The sequence below is a fragment of the Carassius gibelio genome, chromosome B12, assembly GCF_023724105.1.
Source record: "Carassius gibelio isolate Cgi1373 ecotype wild population from Czech Republic chromosome B12, carGib1.2-hapl.c, whole genome shotgun sequence".
NCBI lineage: Eukaryota > Metazoa > Chordata > Actinopteri > Cypriniformes > Cyprinidae > Carassius > Carassius gibelio.
The window spans coordinates 594863-607348 of record NC_068407.1 but is presented as its reverse complement, the minus strand read 5'-3'; the positions used below and the strand labels follow the sequence as shown (position 1 = coordinate 607348).

Here is a 12486-nt window from a genome sequence, read left to right as displayed (position 1 = left end):
ATATCTAATTTTTTTTCAGGCAATATTTATATTTAAGATTCAATTAAAAACACTTTTAGTAGGTTTTATTTTGTGCATTGTCATTTTTATTAAAGGGTTTTTTTATCTTTAGCTTTAAATTTTATTTCCGTTTAAGTCATTTTTGTACTTTATCTTATACTGTTTTCAAAACACACACACACACATTGAACTTGAACTTAAATTTATTTTAGTTAATTAAAATAAAATGTAAATATTTTTTATGAAAGCTTAAATGTATTTTATTTTAGTTAGCTGCCAAAGGCAACTTTTAATTGTTTTAATGTAAGTATTAGTGTGTGTGTGTGTGTGTGTGTGTGTGTGTGTGTGTGTGTGTGTGTGTGTGCTTTTGTCATATTCATTAGGGTTTTTTATATTTCTTTTCAGCTTAAATTTTAGGTTTTTTTATTTACATTTTTGGTCATTTTTCCTCTTAAATGTTTTATTTCAGTTAGTCATTCGTTAAGGCAACCCTTGTGAGTTTTCTCTTACATTTAAGATGAAGAGTTAAAATGGCTAACATTATTATTGTAAAATATAACTATATAAAATAATAATGCACAAAGTCCAAAAAAATATAATTTAAAAAAATGAAGAAAAATAAATAAATGGGCCTCACGTCACGTTGGCCTCTTTCCGCCGCGACGCTAGGGGGCGCTCTGACGTCAGATCAGCGTCAAACTGACGTAAACAACGTAACGCACTGAAGAAACGTCAACGGCGGCTTCGCAGCGACTGACGCAGGTTATCAACAAAAACTACACGATTTTAACACATATTTAACTTTCTTGTTATCCTTTTTTTTAGTATATTGCTCTTAAAATGGTAATTAAGTGAGGAATAATAATAGTAGCGCATAATTTACGCTCTACGAGTGTTCAAATTATAGATACCGTTTAATTTCCTGTATTTTAAACTAAAATCTCAAAGTTAAAAGAACTAATACAATGAAATGTTGTATTTGTGTCTCTCTGATTGCTCTCTGTGTGTATAGTGTTTTCTCTAGGCTGCTATATAATGCTTTTTATTCAAAGCGTGAAGTTTTGTGTCGTGTTTACATTTGTCCCACTGCTAATGTTGTAGTAAATATGTATTACAGTCTTCTCTGTTTATTAGTGATGTAGTCTACAGTGTGTATTAGAAAACCAGGTTTTACCCAAACAGTGCTAGAGATTGAATGAATCTGTAATCTATAGTGTTGTAGAAACTGAAGTAGATGTGTTTAGTTCATTGAGAACCGTCTTTCCTGTCCTCTTTTGCTGTTTTAATGTGTTTTTGGTGTGTTTTGATGTGTTTGGTTTGTTTTTATATGTTTTTGGTGTGTTTTACTGTGTTTTTGGGTGTGTTTTATTGTGCTTTTGGTGTGTTTTACTGTGTTGTGATCTGTAGGTAGTGAATGGCAGCGTCTTCGTCCTCGTCCTCGGCTGGAGGAGTCAGCGGCAGCTCGGTCACCGGATCCGGCTTCAGTGCTTCCGAGCTCATCCCGCCCAGGAAAGTGCTGTACACGTATCCCAAAGGAGCCGGAGAGATGATGGAGGGTGTGTTCTTTCTTTAGCATCGCTGAATAACATTTCCATCCCTCTAAAGCTCAGAAATGCCTAATCGGGTTGCCACATAAGCCTGTTATGTAAACTGTTATGGAACATTTTTTCCCAGTTCCCTGGTGCCGTTTTGTTTGTGAAATCATTTTTGAATCTGATCGTGGTTTCTGGGTCATTTTCCCAGTGTTTCCCAGACTCTGTGATCTACAGTGTGTTTGTCACAATGCTAATCTACTGCATGTATACATTTGCTTTTTTCCCCACAGATGGATCTGATCGATTTTTATGCGAGTCTGTGTTCAGCTATCAAGTTGCAACCACACTGAAGCAGGTGAAACATGGTGAGCGCAAATAAAAAAAATGAACAAAACAAACCTATGTAGTTCACCCTCAGCTCATCTGAGATGTGGATGAGTTTGTTTCTTCATCAGGTTTGGAGAAATGCAGCGCTGCATCAGTGTCTCATCAATGGATGCTCTGCAGTGAATGGGTGCCGTCAGAATGAGAGTCTGATAAAAACATCACAATAATCCACAGCACTCCAGTCCATCAGTGAACATCTGGAGAAGACAAAACCTGAAACACATCCAGCATTAAGATGTTTTTAACTAAAATAATAATCCATAATAACACTTCCTCCAGTGAAAAAGTGCATCTCCTGTTGTCTCTCACAGATTAGTTTAGATCTGTTTAAACGCTGCTTGATCTGTGCAGATTTCTCTCCTGATTCAGACCAGAACACTTTTTCACTGGAGGAAGTGTTATTATGGATTATAGACTCTGTGCGTTTGAGTTAAAATCATCTTAATGCTGGATGTGTTTCAGGTTTTGTCTTCTCCAGATGTTCACTGATGGACTGGAGTGCTGTGGATTATTGTGATGTTTTTATCAGACTCTCATTCTGACGGCACCCATTCACTGCAGAGCATCCATTGATGAGACACTGATGCAGTGCTACACTTCTCCTGATAAAGAAACCTAATCTTGAATGACCTGAGGATGAACACATTTTCAGCATATTCTCATTTTTGTATGACATATTCCTTTAAAGTTCTGTGCGTGTTAGAGTTTGAGCGTCACCGAAGGTTGATCTGGATTGTCTCTGATCTCAGATCAGCAGGTGTCACGCATGGAGCGTCTGGCCGGACTGGTGGAGCAGCTGGAGGCGGATGAGTGGAAATATAAACCCATCGAGCAGCTCCTGGGGTTCACGACCTCATGACTGCGTTCAGAACTGACGGATCAGTCTCTCTGCACGTACACATATTCATTGGTTTTTACCCGTCTTGAATCAGCTGAAGTTCTTATGAATGTACTGTAGGTGTATGTTGTGTTGTTTTGTTTTGCACTGCTTTATAATCATCAGTGTTTGTGATCACATGTGTAAATATGCATTGTGTTTATAGATACAGCATTAGGAATACTTTAAAATAATAGCCCCTTGTTTTCAGTGTGGATTTGTATATGTATGACAATAAAAGCCTTTTTAAGCACAACTCATAAGGTTGCATGAATTCATTTAAATAATGCTTTAAAATCTACTTAAACATTAACATACAATCTGTACTGAGTTTATTTACTTTAATGTGCTCAATAAATAAAATGCATGTATTTGAATTGCACATTGGATTATACAGTTTTAAAATTAATAAACTAGTTCATGTAGTGTGATGCAAAACTAAATACATTTAAAAATTGCTTAGATTCAGCATAAATATATTGTGTGCAAAAACAATTGCATTTATTCTGTTAAAGGTCCCGTTTTTCGCGCTTTTTTGAAGCTTTGATTGTGTTTACAGTGTGCAATATAACATGTGTTCATGTTTCGCGTGTAAAAACAGTATTTTTCACACAATTCACCTATCTGTATACTGCTGTTTTCACTGTCATAAAAACGGGCTGATGACTTCCTTGTTCTATAAAGTCCCTCCTTCAGAAATACGTATCGAGTTCTGATTGGGCCAGCGGTTCCTGTGTTGTGATTCGACAGCAGCTGAGCGCACGTTACCCTCTGCAAACGCGATTGGACTAGTTTTGAGAAGCAAGTGAGCAGGAGCATGTGCTGGAGATGTATTTATAATCACAGGAGCGTCTTTACTGACGACATGCACATGAAAATCGCATTTGATTTTTTGCACAGCCCTAACATCTAGTTAACAAAGCTAAACAGCATTGCCCTTTGTGTAATAAGTTACAGAAACTGTTAAACGCACCAACATAAATAATAAAATACACTTACCAGTTGTGGTCCATAAACAACGCCTTCTCCAGACAAAGAGGGAACTGCTCCATCTTTCAGGAAGAATCTTTGTGCGAATCCAGCATTAAACTGATTGAGATTGAGGAAGCTGTCCTCAGTGTGCTGCACATAGTTTTACATGTGGATTATAATTTTCGGGAACCAAGTTAAACATAAATTGTAACCATTAATCTCCAAGTACAGCGTCCCTGGGAAGCCCAAACAAAGGTGATTGGACTCCAAGATGAAAATAACAGCGTTTCGACGACATGAGGACAAACACAAACAAAGCTCTTCCTTCTTCTCCGTCAGAGCGCAACAAGGCCACGCCCCCTGTTTGTGAATTCATGTGGGCGGAGGTTAGTCAAAAAACTGTTTTAGTGACGTCATTACTAAAGGAACTAGAGGGATGTAGTCCAAACGGGTAGTTCGTTGTAGGCGAATTCTGTTAAATAAAATATCTCGCTTGGCATTGAACTTTGAGCTTTGGAATTTTACAGATATTATTTATACTCTAACAACAACATTACACACTAACTAAAGTTTAAAACATGGGATCACGAAGAAGGGGACCTTTATTAAAAGTATGAACATGATTTAAATATGTATAGCTGTCTGACTAGCAATATTCAGTTAGTTAAAATGCATTGATTGAAACATTTATAATAAAATATTTTTATATTTATAATATAAATATACCTGGTTATTTTGTGTTTAAAACACAATTTTACAAAGTTTTGACAAAGACACATCACAGTATGTTTAAAAATTAATGTTAAAACTTGAAATATTATATGCAATTCGAAGAGAAAATTCTATTTTAATATGCTTGTTTTTTAATGGGATATGTTTATTATGTTTTATTCGTTTTCTTATTAGTATTTCATTTAATTATTATATTTATTAGGGTTTTTTATTTTATCATATTGTATTTTTGAATTATAATTTTTTTGTAAACAAAAACTAAACAACTTGCTCTGCTTCTGAACCACCTTTTCTTTCCAGAAATTGTCGATTATTAATCTGTCATGTTCAAATCTCTCAGAAAGTTCAAGCCATACACCTGTCAATGCATTTTGTTATTCAAAGTGTAAGTCGTTTGCAAAAAGCAAAAGTGTGTCACATTTACATTCCTTCCTGTACAAAAATGTTTTTCGGTGACTCTAGTCAGTGTGTGTTTTCTCTAGTTATTATTAACTCAACTGAGCATGTGTGTGAGAAACTCTGTTTGGCTTGAACAGTGGCTGAAGGTTTATTTCGGAGACAGACGAGGGAATCGTGTGGGACACAATCCTGCAGGAACACAGAGAAGGGAACGAACGAAAGACAGCTGTGTGGAGATAAAAAATACGAGCCTCAGTCTTTGTCCTTGAGCTGAAGCTCCTACAGATAACAAGCACATCACTCTTCTGTTCATCACCTAAAGCTTGCTGCTTTTCTGTGGAAATAATAGGAATAAAAGTTAAAGTTCATGTTAAAACTTGAGTGGGAAAGGGATAGCAATGCAATGTGAGCCTTGTGTAAACATCTCTTTGAGTTCCTGCAGATGCTTGATGATCCACTGAACGTCGCTAGATGTTTATCAGACTTTACTGAAGCAGGCTACAGAGATGTTTCTGAATGAAAGTACTGAACGTTCTGTTCTGTTCTAGCTGAGATGATGATTGTCCACTTCTGCATTCAACAAAAGGGCTTTTCTAACTCACCACTAGGAAACACAGGGTGGAGCTCATGGAAGATGTTTGTCACAGCAAAAAGAAATTATATTTGGCATTAAATGGGAATGGAACAAATTTGGAAAGATATAAAAATATTGGAAATAAACATTGTTCATCAAAATTGATTTTAAATTGTTTAATTCCTTTTGACATTTAATGCAGTTTTCCAATAATACAATCTCTCCAGAATTTGTAGATTTTTGACATTGTTATCATTCTCAATTAGTGATCCTTTTTATATTTTCATTTGAATACATTGTTGTTAATGATCAATTAAAGGCAGTACAACCAATGTAATGATGCGTAAATATATATATATATATATATATTCATACTAAATACAAAATTATATATATATATATATATATATATATATATATATAAAATTTTGTATTTAGTATGAATTAAGTAATTAGTATTAATATAATATAAACACATTTTAAATAATACATGTGAAATGGGTTTTAGAAGAAAATCCGTATGGTCTTTCAAATGGTCGTTTCTTAGCACATATTAAGATCTGCATTTTGCACAAACATTGCTCTTTTCACAATAAAATAACAGACTGTCGTTGATTTCATGGCATCATTTGGGTCATTCACTTAATGCCCATAAAATAAAGGCGGCTCTGTGAGATGTAAATAAAGTGGGACGGTATGTTTTGTTCCTGGACGAGGAACACGTGTCTTTGTTTTCGTCTGTAGGGAACTGTTTGTCCCGCTGAAGTACATCTGTGAAGTTTGGCTTCCGTCCAACAAACCTCCATTACATGATATATATAGGAATGTGTGCATTTACTTTAATAAAAGTCCATCTAGTGTAACTTCAGTCAGTCTGAGAGAGCTTCAAGTAATAGATTTCTTGAGATTCTAAACCTTATTTGCTTTGCTTGCTTAATTCTTTGTCCTAAAGAAACGGTTTATTATTCACAGTTGAAGTGGTCAAAGTCTTTCTTTCAAATGGACAAACAGCTTTAAGTTTTAACCAGGAAACCCTCAGCTAATTACAGCATTTCATAGAAGTCATAAGGATCATTATACAACTGTAAATGAGTTTTACACAACATGTGTTTGATCCAAAGCAATCTGTTGTTACATTTATAGTCACCCTCCAGTACACCATGTTTTAGTATTAAACTCACAACCTAGTTATAGATAAATACTGAGGAGAAAGTTTCCCAAAGTAATCACATCTCTATAATACATGTATTAGCAATAATGATAGAACAAACACTACTTACGACACTATGTGTGTCTGCTACATGGAAACCTATGTAAAGTCAGAACTGTGAGACGTAAAATTCAGTCAGAAATGCACAATGATATAAAGTCAGAATCACAAGATTTAAAGTCAGAATTACAAGTTGTAAAGTCAGAAATTACAATGATATAAAGTCAGAATAAAGTTATCTTTTACAAAGACGTAAAGTCAGAATTTAAAGAATTAAAAGCTGAATTGCAAGATGTAAAGTCATTATAGTGAGATGTAAAGTCAGAATAGTGAGATGTAAAGTCAGTCGTGAGATGAAAAAGTCATGATAGTGAGACGTAAAGTCAGAATAGTGAGACGTAAAGTAAGAATAGTGAGACGTAAAGTCATGATAGTGAGACGTAAAGTCAGAATAGTGAGACGTAAAGTAAGAATAGTGAGACGTAAAGTCATGATAGTGAGACGTAAAGTCAGAATAGTGCGACGTAAAGTCAGAATAGTGAGACGTAAAGTCAGAATAGTGCGACGTAAAGTCAGAATAGTGAGACGTAAAGTCATGATAGTGAGACGTAAAGTCAGAATAGTGCGACGTAAAGTCAGAATAGTGAGACGTAAAGTCAGAATAGTGAGATGTAAAGTCAGAATAGTGAGACGTAAAGTCATGATAGTGAGACGTAAAGTCAGAATAGTGAGACGTAAAGTCATGATAGTGCGACGTAAAGTCAGAATAGTGCGACGTAAAGTCAGAATAGTGAGATGTAAAGTCAGAATAGTGAGACGTAAAGTCAGAATAGTGAGACGTAAAGTCAGAATAGTGCGACGTAAAGTCAGAATAGTGAGACGTAAAGTCAGAATAGTGAGACGTAAAGTCAGAATAGTGAGATGTAAAGTCAGAATAGTGAGACGTAAAGTCATGATAGTGAGACGTAAAGTCAGAATAGTGAGACGTAAAGTCATGATAGTGCGACGTAAAGTCAGAATAGTGCGACGTAAAGTCAGAATAGTGAGATGTAAAGTCAGAATAGTGAGACGTAAAGTCAGAATAGTGAGACGTAAATAAGAATAGTGAGACGTAAAGTCAGAATAGTGAGACGTAAAGTCATGATAGTGAGACGTAAAGTCAGAATAGTGCGACGTAAAGTCAGAATAGTGCGACGTAAAGTCAGAATAGTGAGATGTAAAGTCAGAATAGTGAGACGTAAAGTCAGAATAGTGAGACGTAAAGTCAGAATAGTGAGACGTAAAGTCAGAATAGTGAGACGTAAATAAGAATAGTGAGACGTAAAGTCAGAATAGTGAGACGTAAATAAGAAATAAAGGTAAAAACGTAAAGTCAGAATAGTGAGACGTAAATAAGAATAGTGAGACGTAAAGTCAGAATAGTGAGACGTAAATAAGAAATAAAGGTAAATAAATCATGTATAAATCATGTATTTACTGGATGACTGTAATTTAATCCTCAGAATATCTGCTGTGATAATACATGCTAAGATTGCATCCGTCCTCAGGACTGAGGAGTTTTTTTCATGCACTAAGCGTCTTTAAAGCACATTTGGCAAAGGTCAGATCTTCAGTTGTCCTCAAGCCCAGTTCTGCTGAGGTGTGAGGAATCAGCAGGCCTTTCTAAAAGCACCACATAAAACACGTGCTATAGTCTACCACTGATTTTACACAGAAAACTCTTCAGAAAGTCATTTTCTGAGGCCCAGTGATGTTTGTGTGTTCATACAGCTGAACCGATTCAGATGCATTATATGCAAAAGCTTCAGCAGGATTTGAGAGGAAACACACCCTTGGCTAGCAAACAGAAGACAGGAATGTGCTTGTCTGTGTGTGACGGTCTCTGCTGACCAGCAACAGGCCTTCAATCTAAACTAGGAAACATTTAACCCTTCATGAACCTCCCCCGACAGCAGCACTTCACACTTTACTGGCCAAATACAGCCACTTTAACTCTTAATCAAATTACATCTTGCTTTATTATGAACTCCTTCCAGTGAAGACTAGTTTTTACCTTTGTTGGAGTTTTAATGTACCAAAGTGTGTTAGTTTAAGAGATTTCATGTCAAAACTCCCAACAAATTCAGAGCATTACTTTTAAATGGTTAAAATGTGAAAACAGGGTTAATGTATCTTTAATGTAGACTTTTTAAAATATTATTTTGGGTTAAAAAAAAAAACTAAAGAAAGTGTATATTTATGAGAAACCCCCTAAAAATTCAGACTCCTGAATGTAACTTTTGGCGCTTTTAGTTTTGGTTTTATTGGCTAAAAAAAGTGTTTTACATTATTTTTTTAACTATTAATACTTTATTTACATTAAACATAGTTTCTTTGGTATGCAAATCTATTAAGGTCTTTGAATAAAACCATTTTTTCTGTTTTAACCAGAGGTTCTAGTTTGCAATTAAAATTTTTATTGTAGCTACTCACAAGTTTTTGACCATCAGAAGCACAAACGTGAAAAATCAGACCATTTTAAAGTTAACTTTTGGTGTTTTGACTTTGCTTTAGTTTTAATGAGTGTTCAAGCATGCCATTAAGACTTTTTAAAACAAAACTTTAGAAGGATAATTCTACCTTTGAGGTATTTTAAACTACAAAAAAAATGGCTTTCCAAAAGTATCTCATGCCAACAAACTACATTAAATCCAACAGGCATGAATTATTGGATAAGGAAGCATTTGACTGCAGTGTTGAAATCATTGGTAATTGTGTGGCGCTTCTTGCACGTACTCAATGAAAACGCATCTTTAGAGTCAGTATTTCACAATTCTGTTTCGATTCGTGATGCAAATGACTTAATCGTCAAACCACAAACAAATGCGCAGACGTGAGATTCGCCACTGCATGTCCTGAGTGGAGACAAAAGGTGATGTGAGAAGAGCACCTCCTCCACCGCGGACAAAAGCAGGCTCTCGCTGATCAGCGCTGCTGCGTGTTACCAGGCGAACTCGGGACGCGAAAGACGTGACAGAGACGCCGATTGGCTGGAAACTCACAGGGGGCGTGGCCAGCGCCAGCACTATATAACCAGGCGCAGAAAGCATTGCGTCAGTGTTTGCAGAGCTCACTGCGGATACTTCCAGCTGCTGCACTTATTCCGCTTCGCACTCGGCTTTGTTGGTCACTGGTCTTTGTTGCGAACTATTTCATCTGCGGGAAACTACCGACAATCCATCACACCTGAAGATCTACAGTACTGAATATCAGTAAGTGTCTTTTTTGAGGATTTTCAGCGTTTAAACAGCGCTGTTTTTATTGTCTCCATTGTTGTTCGTCCAAACCTTGGAGTACAATGCAAGACAAAAGTATGCTGCTTTTCTGAAAATCACGATATTCATAACATCAGGACTGAAAAAGTCAAATAACTAGCTAATGCATGTTTTTTTTTTTAGTTAAAATGACTACTTTTCTTTGTTGACTGCCTTATTTGCTCTGCAGAGATGATTCTCTTGCTTTGTTGTCTTGTTTTCCAGTAACAATCATCCAAGTATTTTTTTTTTTAGATGAGAAGCAAGTGACTTTACATTTGTTTAAAGACTAAATCTCAATGTTTAGTGAGTTTATGCTTCTTAAAATAACAGAAACCTGATAACGGGGACAGAAAGATAAACTGAATTTCTCTAGTCATTTTGCTTGTAAATGCATCTTGATTCAAGAATATTTACATTTGTACTGGGAAAAGCCACTTTTTTTTTTTTTTCTTTTTTTTGTGTGTGCAATGCACCAGCTGCTTTTGTGTCTGGTGCATGAATAATAAAACCAAATCTCCTCTCTTCCAGTCATTCTAGGACACACAATGCCAGAGCAGCTGATTTCCAGCCTTTCATCTGAAGACTCGAGTCTCTCATCCACACCAACATCTGATGAATCCTCCAAACGCTTGTCCTGGAGCAGACTGATGCAGAAACTGCAAAGCAGCCAAAGCCTGGACTCCGATTCAGACAATCACAGCAGCACAGACGACGCATCAGATGCAGGTAAACACGCACTTCTCGCACAAGTTTCCATGCATGGATTTTCCAACTGTTGCCTCAAGTTCTCGAGTCTAATTCATGCATGCATCTGTCTCCCGCAGGTTCCATATCCCAAGCTGATCTTTCCGAATCAGACTTGTTTTTTGACCCGACCGAAGAGGCCTTGTGCAAGGAAGTGGTGCAGCTCATCGCACTTAACCTGACCGATGCCAAAGACGGCGTCCTGCACTGCTCCAAGCTCCTCATTCCCGAGACGCTCCTGGAGCACATCGGTCAGGAGCTCGTGCATCTGTCGGTCAGCGAGCCCTGTGGCCTTCGTGGTGCCCTCGTTGACCTCTGTGTGGAGCAGGATGCCAGCTGCGAAGCCGTGGGACAAATCGCAGTCGACCCCTACCTAGTGCCCACCTTCCAGCTCACACTCGTGCTGAGGCTCGACTCCAGGGGCTTCTGGCCGAAAATCCAGGGGCTCTTCACCGGCAGATCGCCTTCGTCTCCGGTTGTTAGACGTGCACTTAAACTGAGCACCGGATTTAGAGTTATTAAAAGAAAACTGTACAGCTCTGAAGAGCTTTTGATTGAAGAATGCTGAGACTGATGTGCCATGAACTTTTACTAGGTTTTTAAATGAAGCTGTTTGGTCTCACGAGAGACTTCTTCAGCTCGCAGGGCATTTGTAATGCAGATGTAGGGTATATATAAAGACTTTGACACGGTTTAGTCCGTTTATGTTGCACTTTTGCTGACGTTTTAGTGAAGCAAGAGTTTTCTGGCTGCTGTTGAAATGTTTACCTCAGGTTCATGGAAACCAATGTGGCAGCTATTTTCCATGTAACACACTTGATGTTTTTCCGTTATTCAAGTGCACGATTGATATTGTTCCCTTAGATCAAATGGAAGAGGGTTTTTTTTTTTTTTTTTTTATTAAACCATATGCATATTCCATGCATCTTATTTATTTGATATTCAAATTTTTTTTGTATTTGAAAGTGCAGAAAATAAATTATCTTTTTAAAGAAACTGTGTCTTTTATTTTAATGTATTAGGCCAATGACCGTATTTGTATATTTACACTTTAGACAGTTTAACTTTTTTTTTTTTTTTTTCTAAAGCCATATGATTTGCATTAATACTAAAACATGCATTATCATTATCTGTATTCTCTGGGAATCAGGAAGTGGAGAAATTATTACTGCACTTCATATTGTAATTGCAGCTCCATCCAGAGATGCCACAATCTTGTAAAAAAACAAACAGAACTCAAAGTCCATATAAACCTGTTTCAATGATCAATGGCTTAATTAGTGTATTTTATTTACGAAGTACTTTAGTTTGATCAATATATTTGTGATATCCATATTGTAAAGAATATGCTGTTTTACAGTAAAATGCATTATAAAGTCAATGCATTTATTATTCTTTGTAATGCAGCTTATGATGCATAGTATATTCTCATGAAAAACTAACCAGTTATTATATTTGATCTATTCATGGTTATGCCTTTAGACAGTATAATACATTAAAACGCGACCATAAACCAATGAATCTACATATCAGCTGTTTGGACTTCCAGTCTGACGGCACCCATTCACTGCAGAGCAATCACTGAGACACTGATGCAATGCTACATTTCTACTATTATAGTCTTTAGGTCAACTAATGTTTTAAGTGAAGTGCATGTTTTTGTTACCCTTCCACGCAGTAGTTTTCCTTCTTCAGACGGGTGACTGAACGTGCTGAAACACATGATCTGACGTCTAAAACACTCCTGCAGACACACACAC

The 12486-nt window shown here is 36.6% G+C and overlaps 2 protein-coding genes across 2 annotated transcripts; both read left to right on the top strand.

Moving 5' to 3' along the window:
- Nucleotides 1-649: 649 nt before the first annotated feature.
- LOC127968759 (anaphase-promoting complex subunit 16) lies at nt 650-3055 on the top strand. The gene is made up of 4 exons (XM_052570098.1): nt 650-762; nt 1408-1556; nt 1826-1900; nt 2672-3055. Exons 2-4 carry the CDS (start codon nt 1415-1417, stop codon nt 2779-2781), a joined length of 327 nt encoding a protein of 108 aa, XP_052426058.1. The 5' UTR covers nt 650-762; nt 1408-1414; the 3' UTR covers nt 2782-3055.
- Nucleotides 3056-9769: 6714 nt separating this feature from the next.
- Nucleotides 9770-11722, top strand: LOC127969245 (DNA damage-inducible transcript 4 protein-like). Its single transcript, XM_052571086.1, has 3 exons — nt 9770-9937; nt 10511-10708; nt 10807-11722. Exons 2-3 carry the CDS (start codon nt 10528-10530, stop codon nt 11292-11294), a joined length of 669 nt encoding a protein of 222 aa, XP_052427046.1. The 5' UTR covers nt 9770-9937; nt 10511-10527; the 3' UTR covers nt 11295-11722.
- Nucleotides 11723-12486: the final 764 nt, after the last annotated feature.

Coding starts and splice junctions, on each gene's coding strand:
- LOC127968759 (XM_052570098.1), top strand. CDS start 1,415: ATGGCAGCGTCTTCGTCCTCGTCCTCGGCTGGAGGAGTCAGCGGCAGC. Junction 1,557..1,825: donor AGCCGGAGAGATGATGGAGG/GTGTGTTCTTTC, acceptor TTTTCCCCACAG/ATGGATCTGATCGATTTTTA. Junction 1,901..2,671: donor ACTGAAGCAGGTGAAACATG/GTGAGCGCAAAT, acceptor CTCTGATCTCAG/ATCAGCAGGTGTCACGCATG.
- LOC127969245 (XM_052571086.1), top strand. CDS start 10,528: ATGCCAGAGCAGCTGATTTCCAGCCTTTCATCTGAAGACTCGAGTCTC. Junction 10,709..10,806: donor AGACGACGCATCAGATGCAG/GTAAACACGCAC, acceptor TGTCTCCCGCAG/GTTCCATATCCCAAGCTGAT.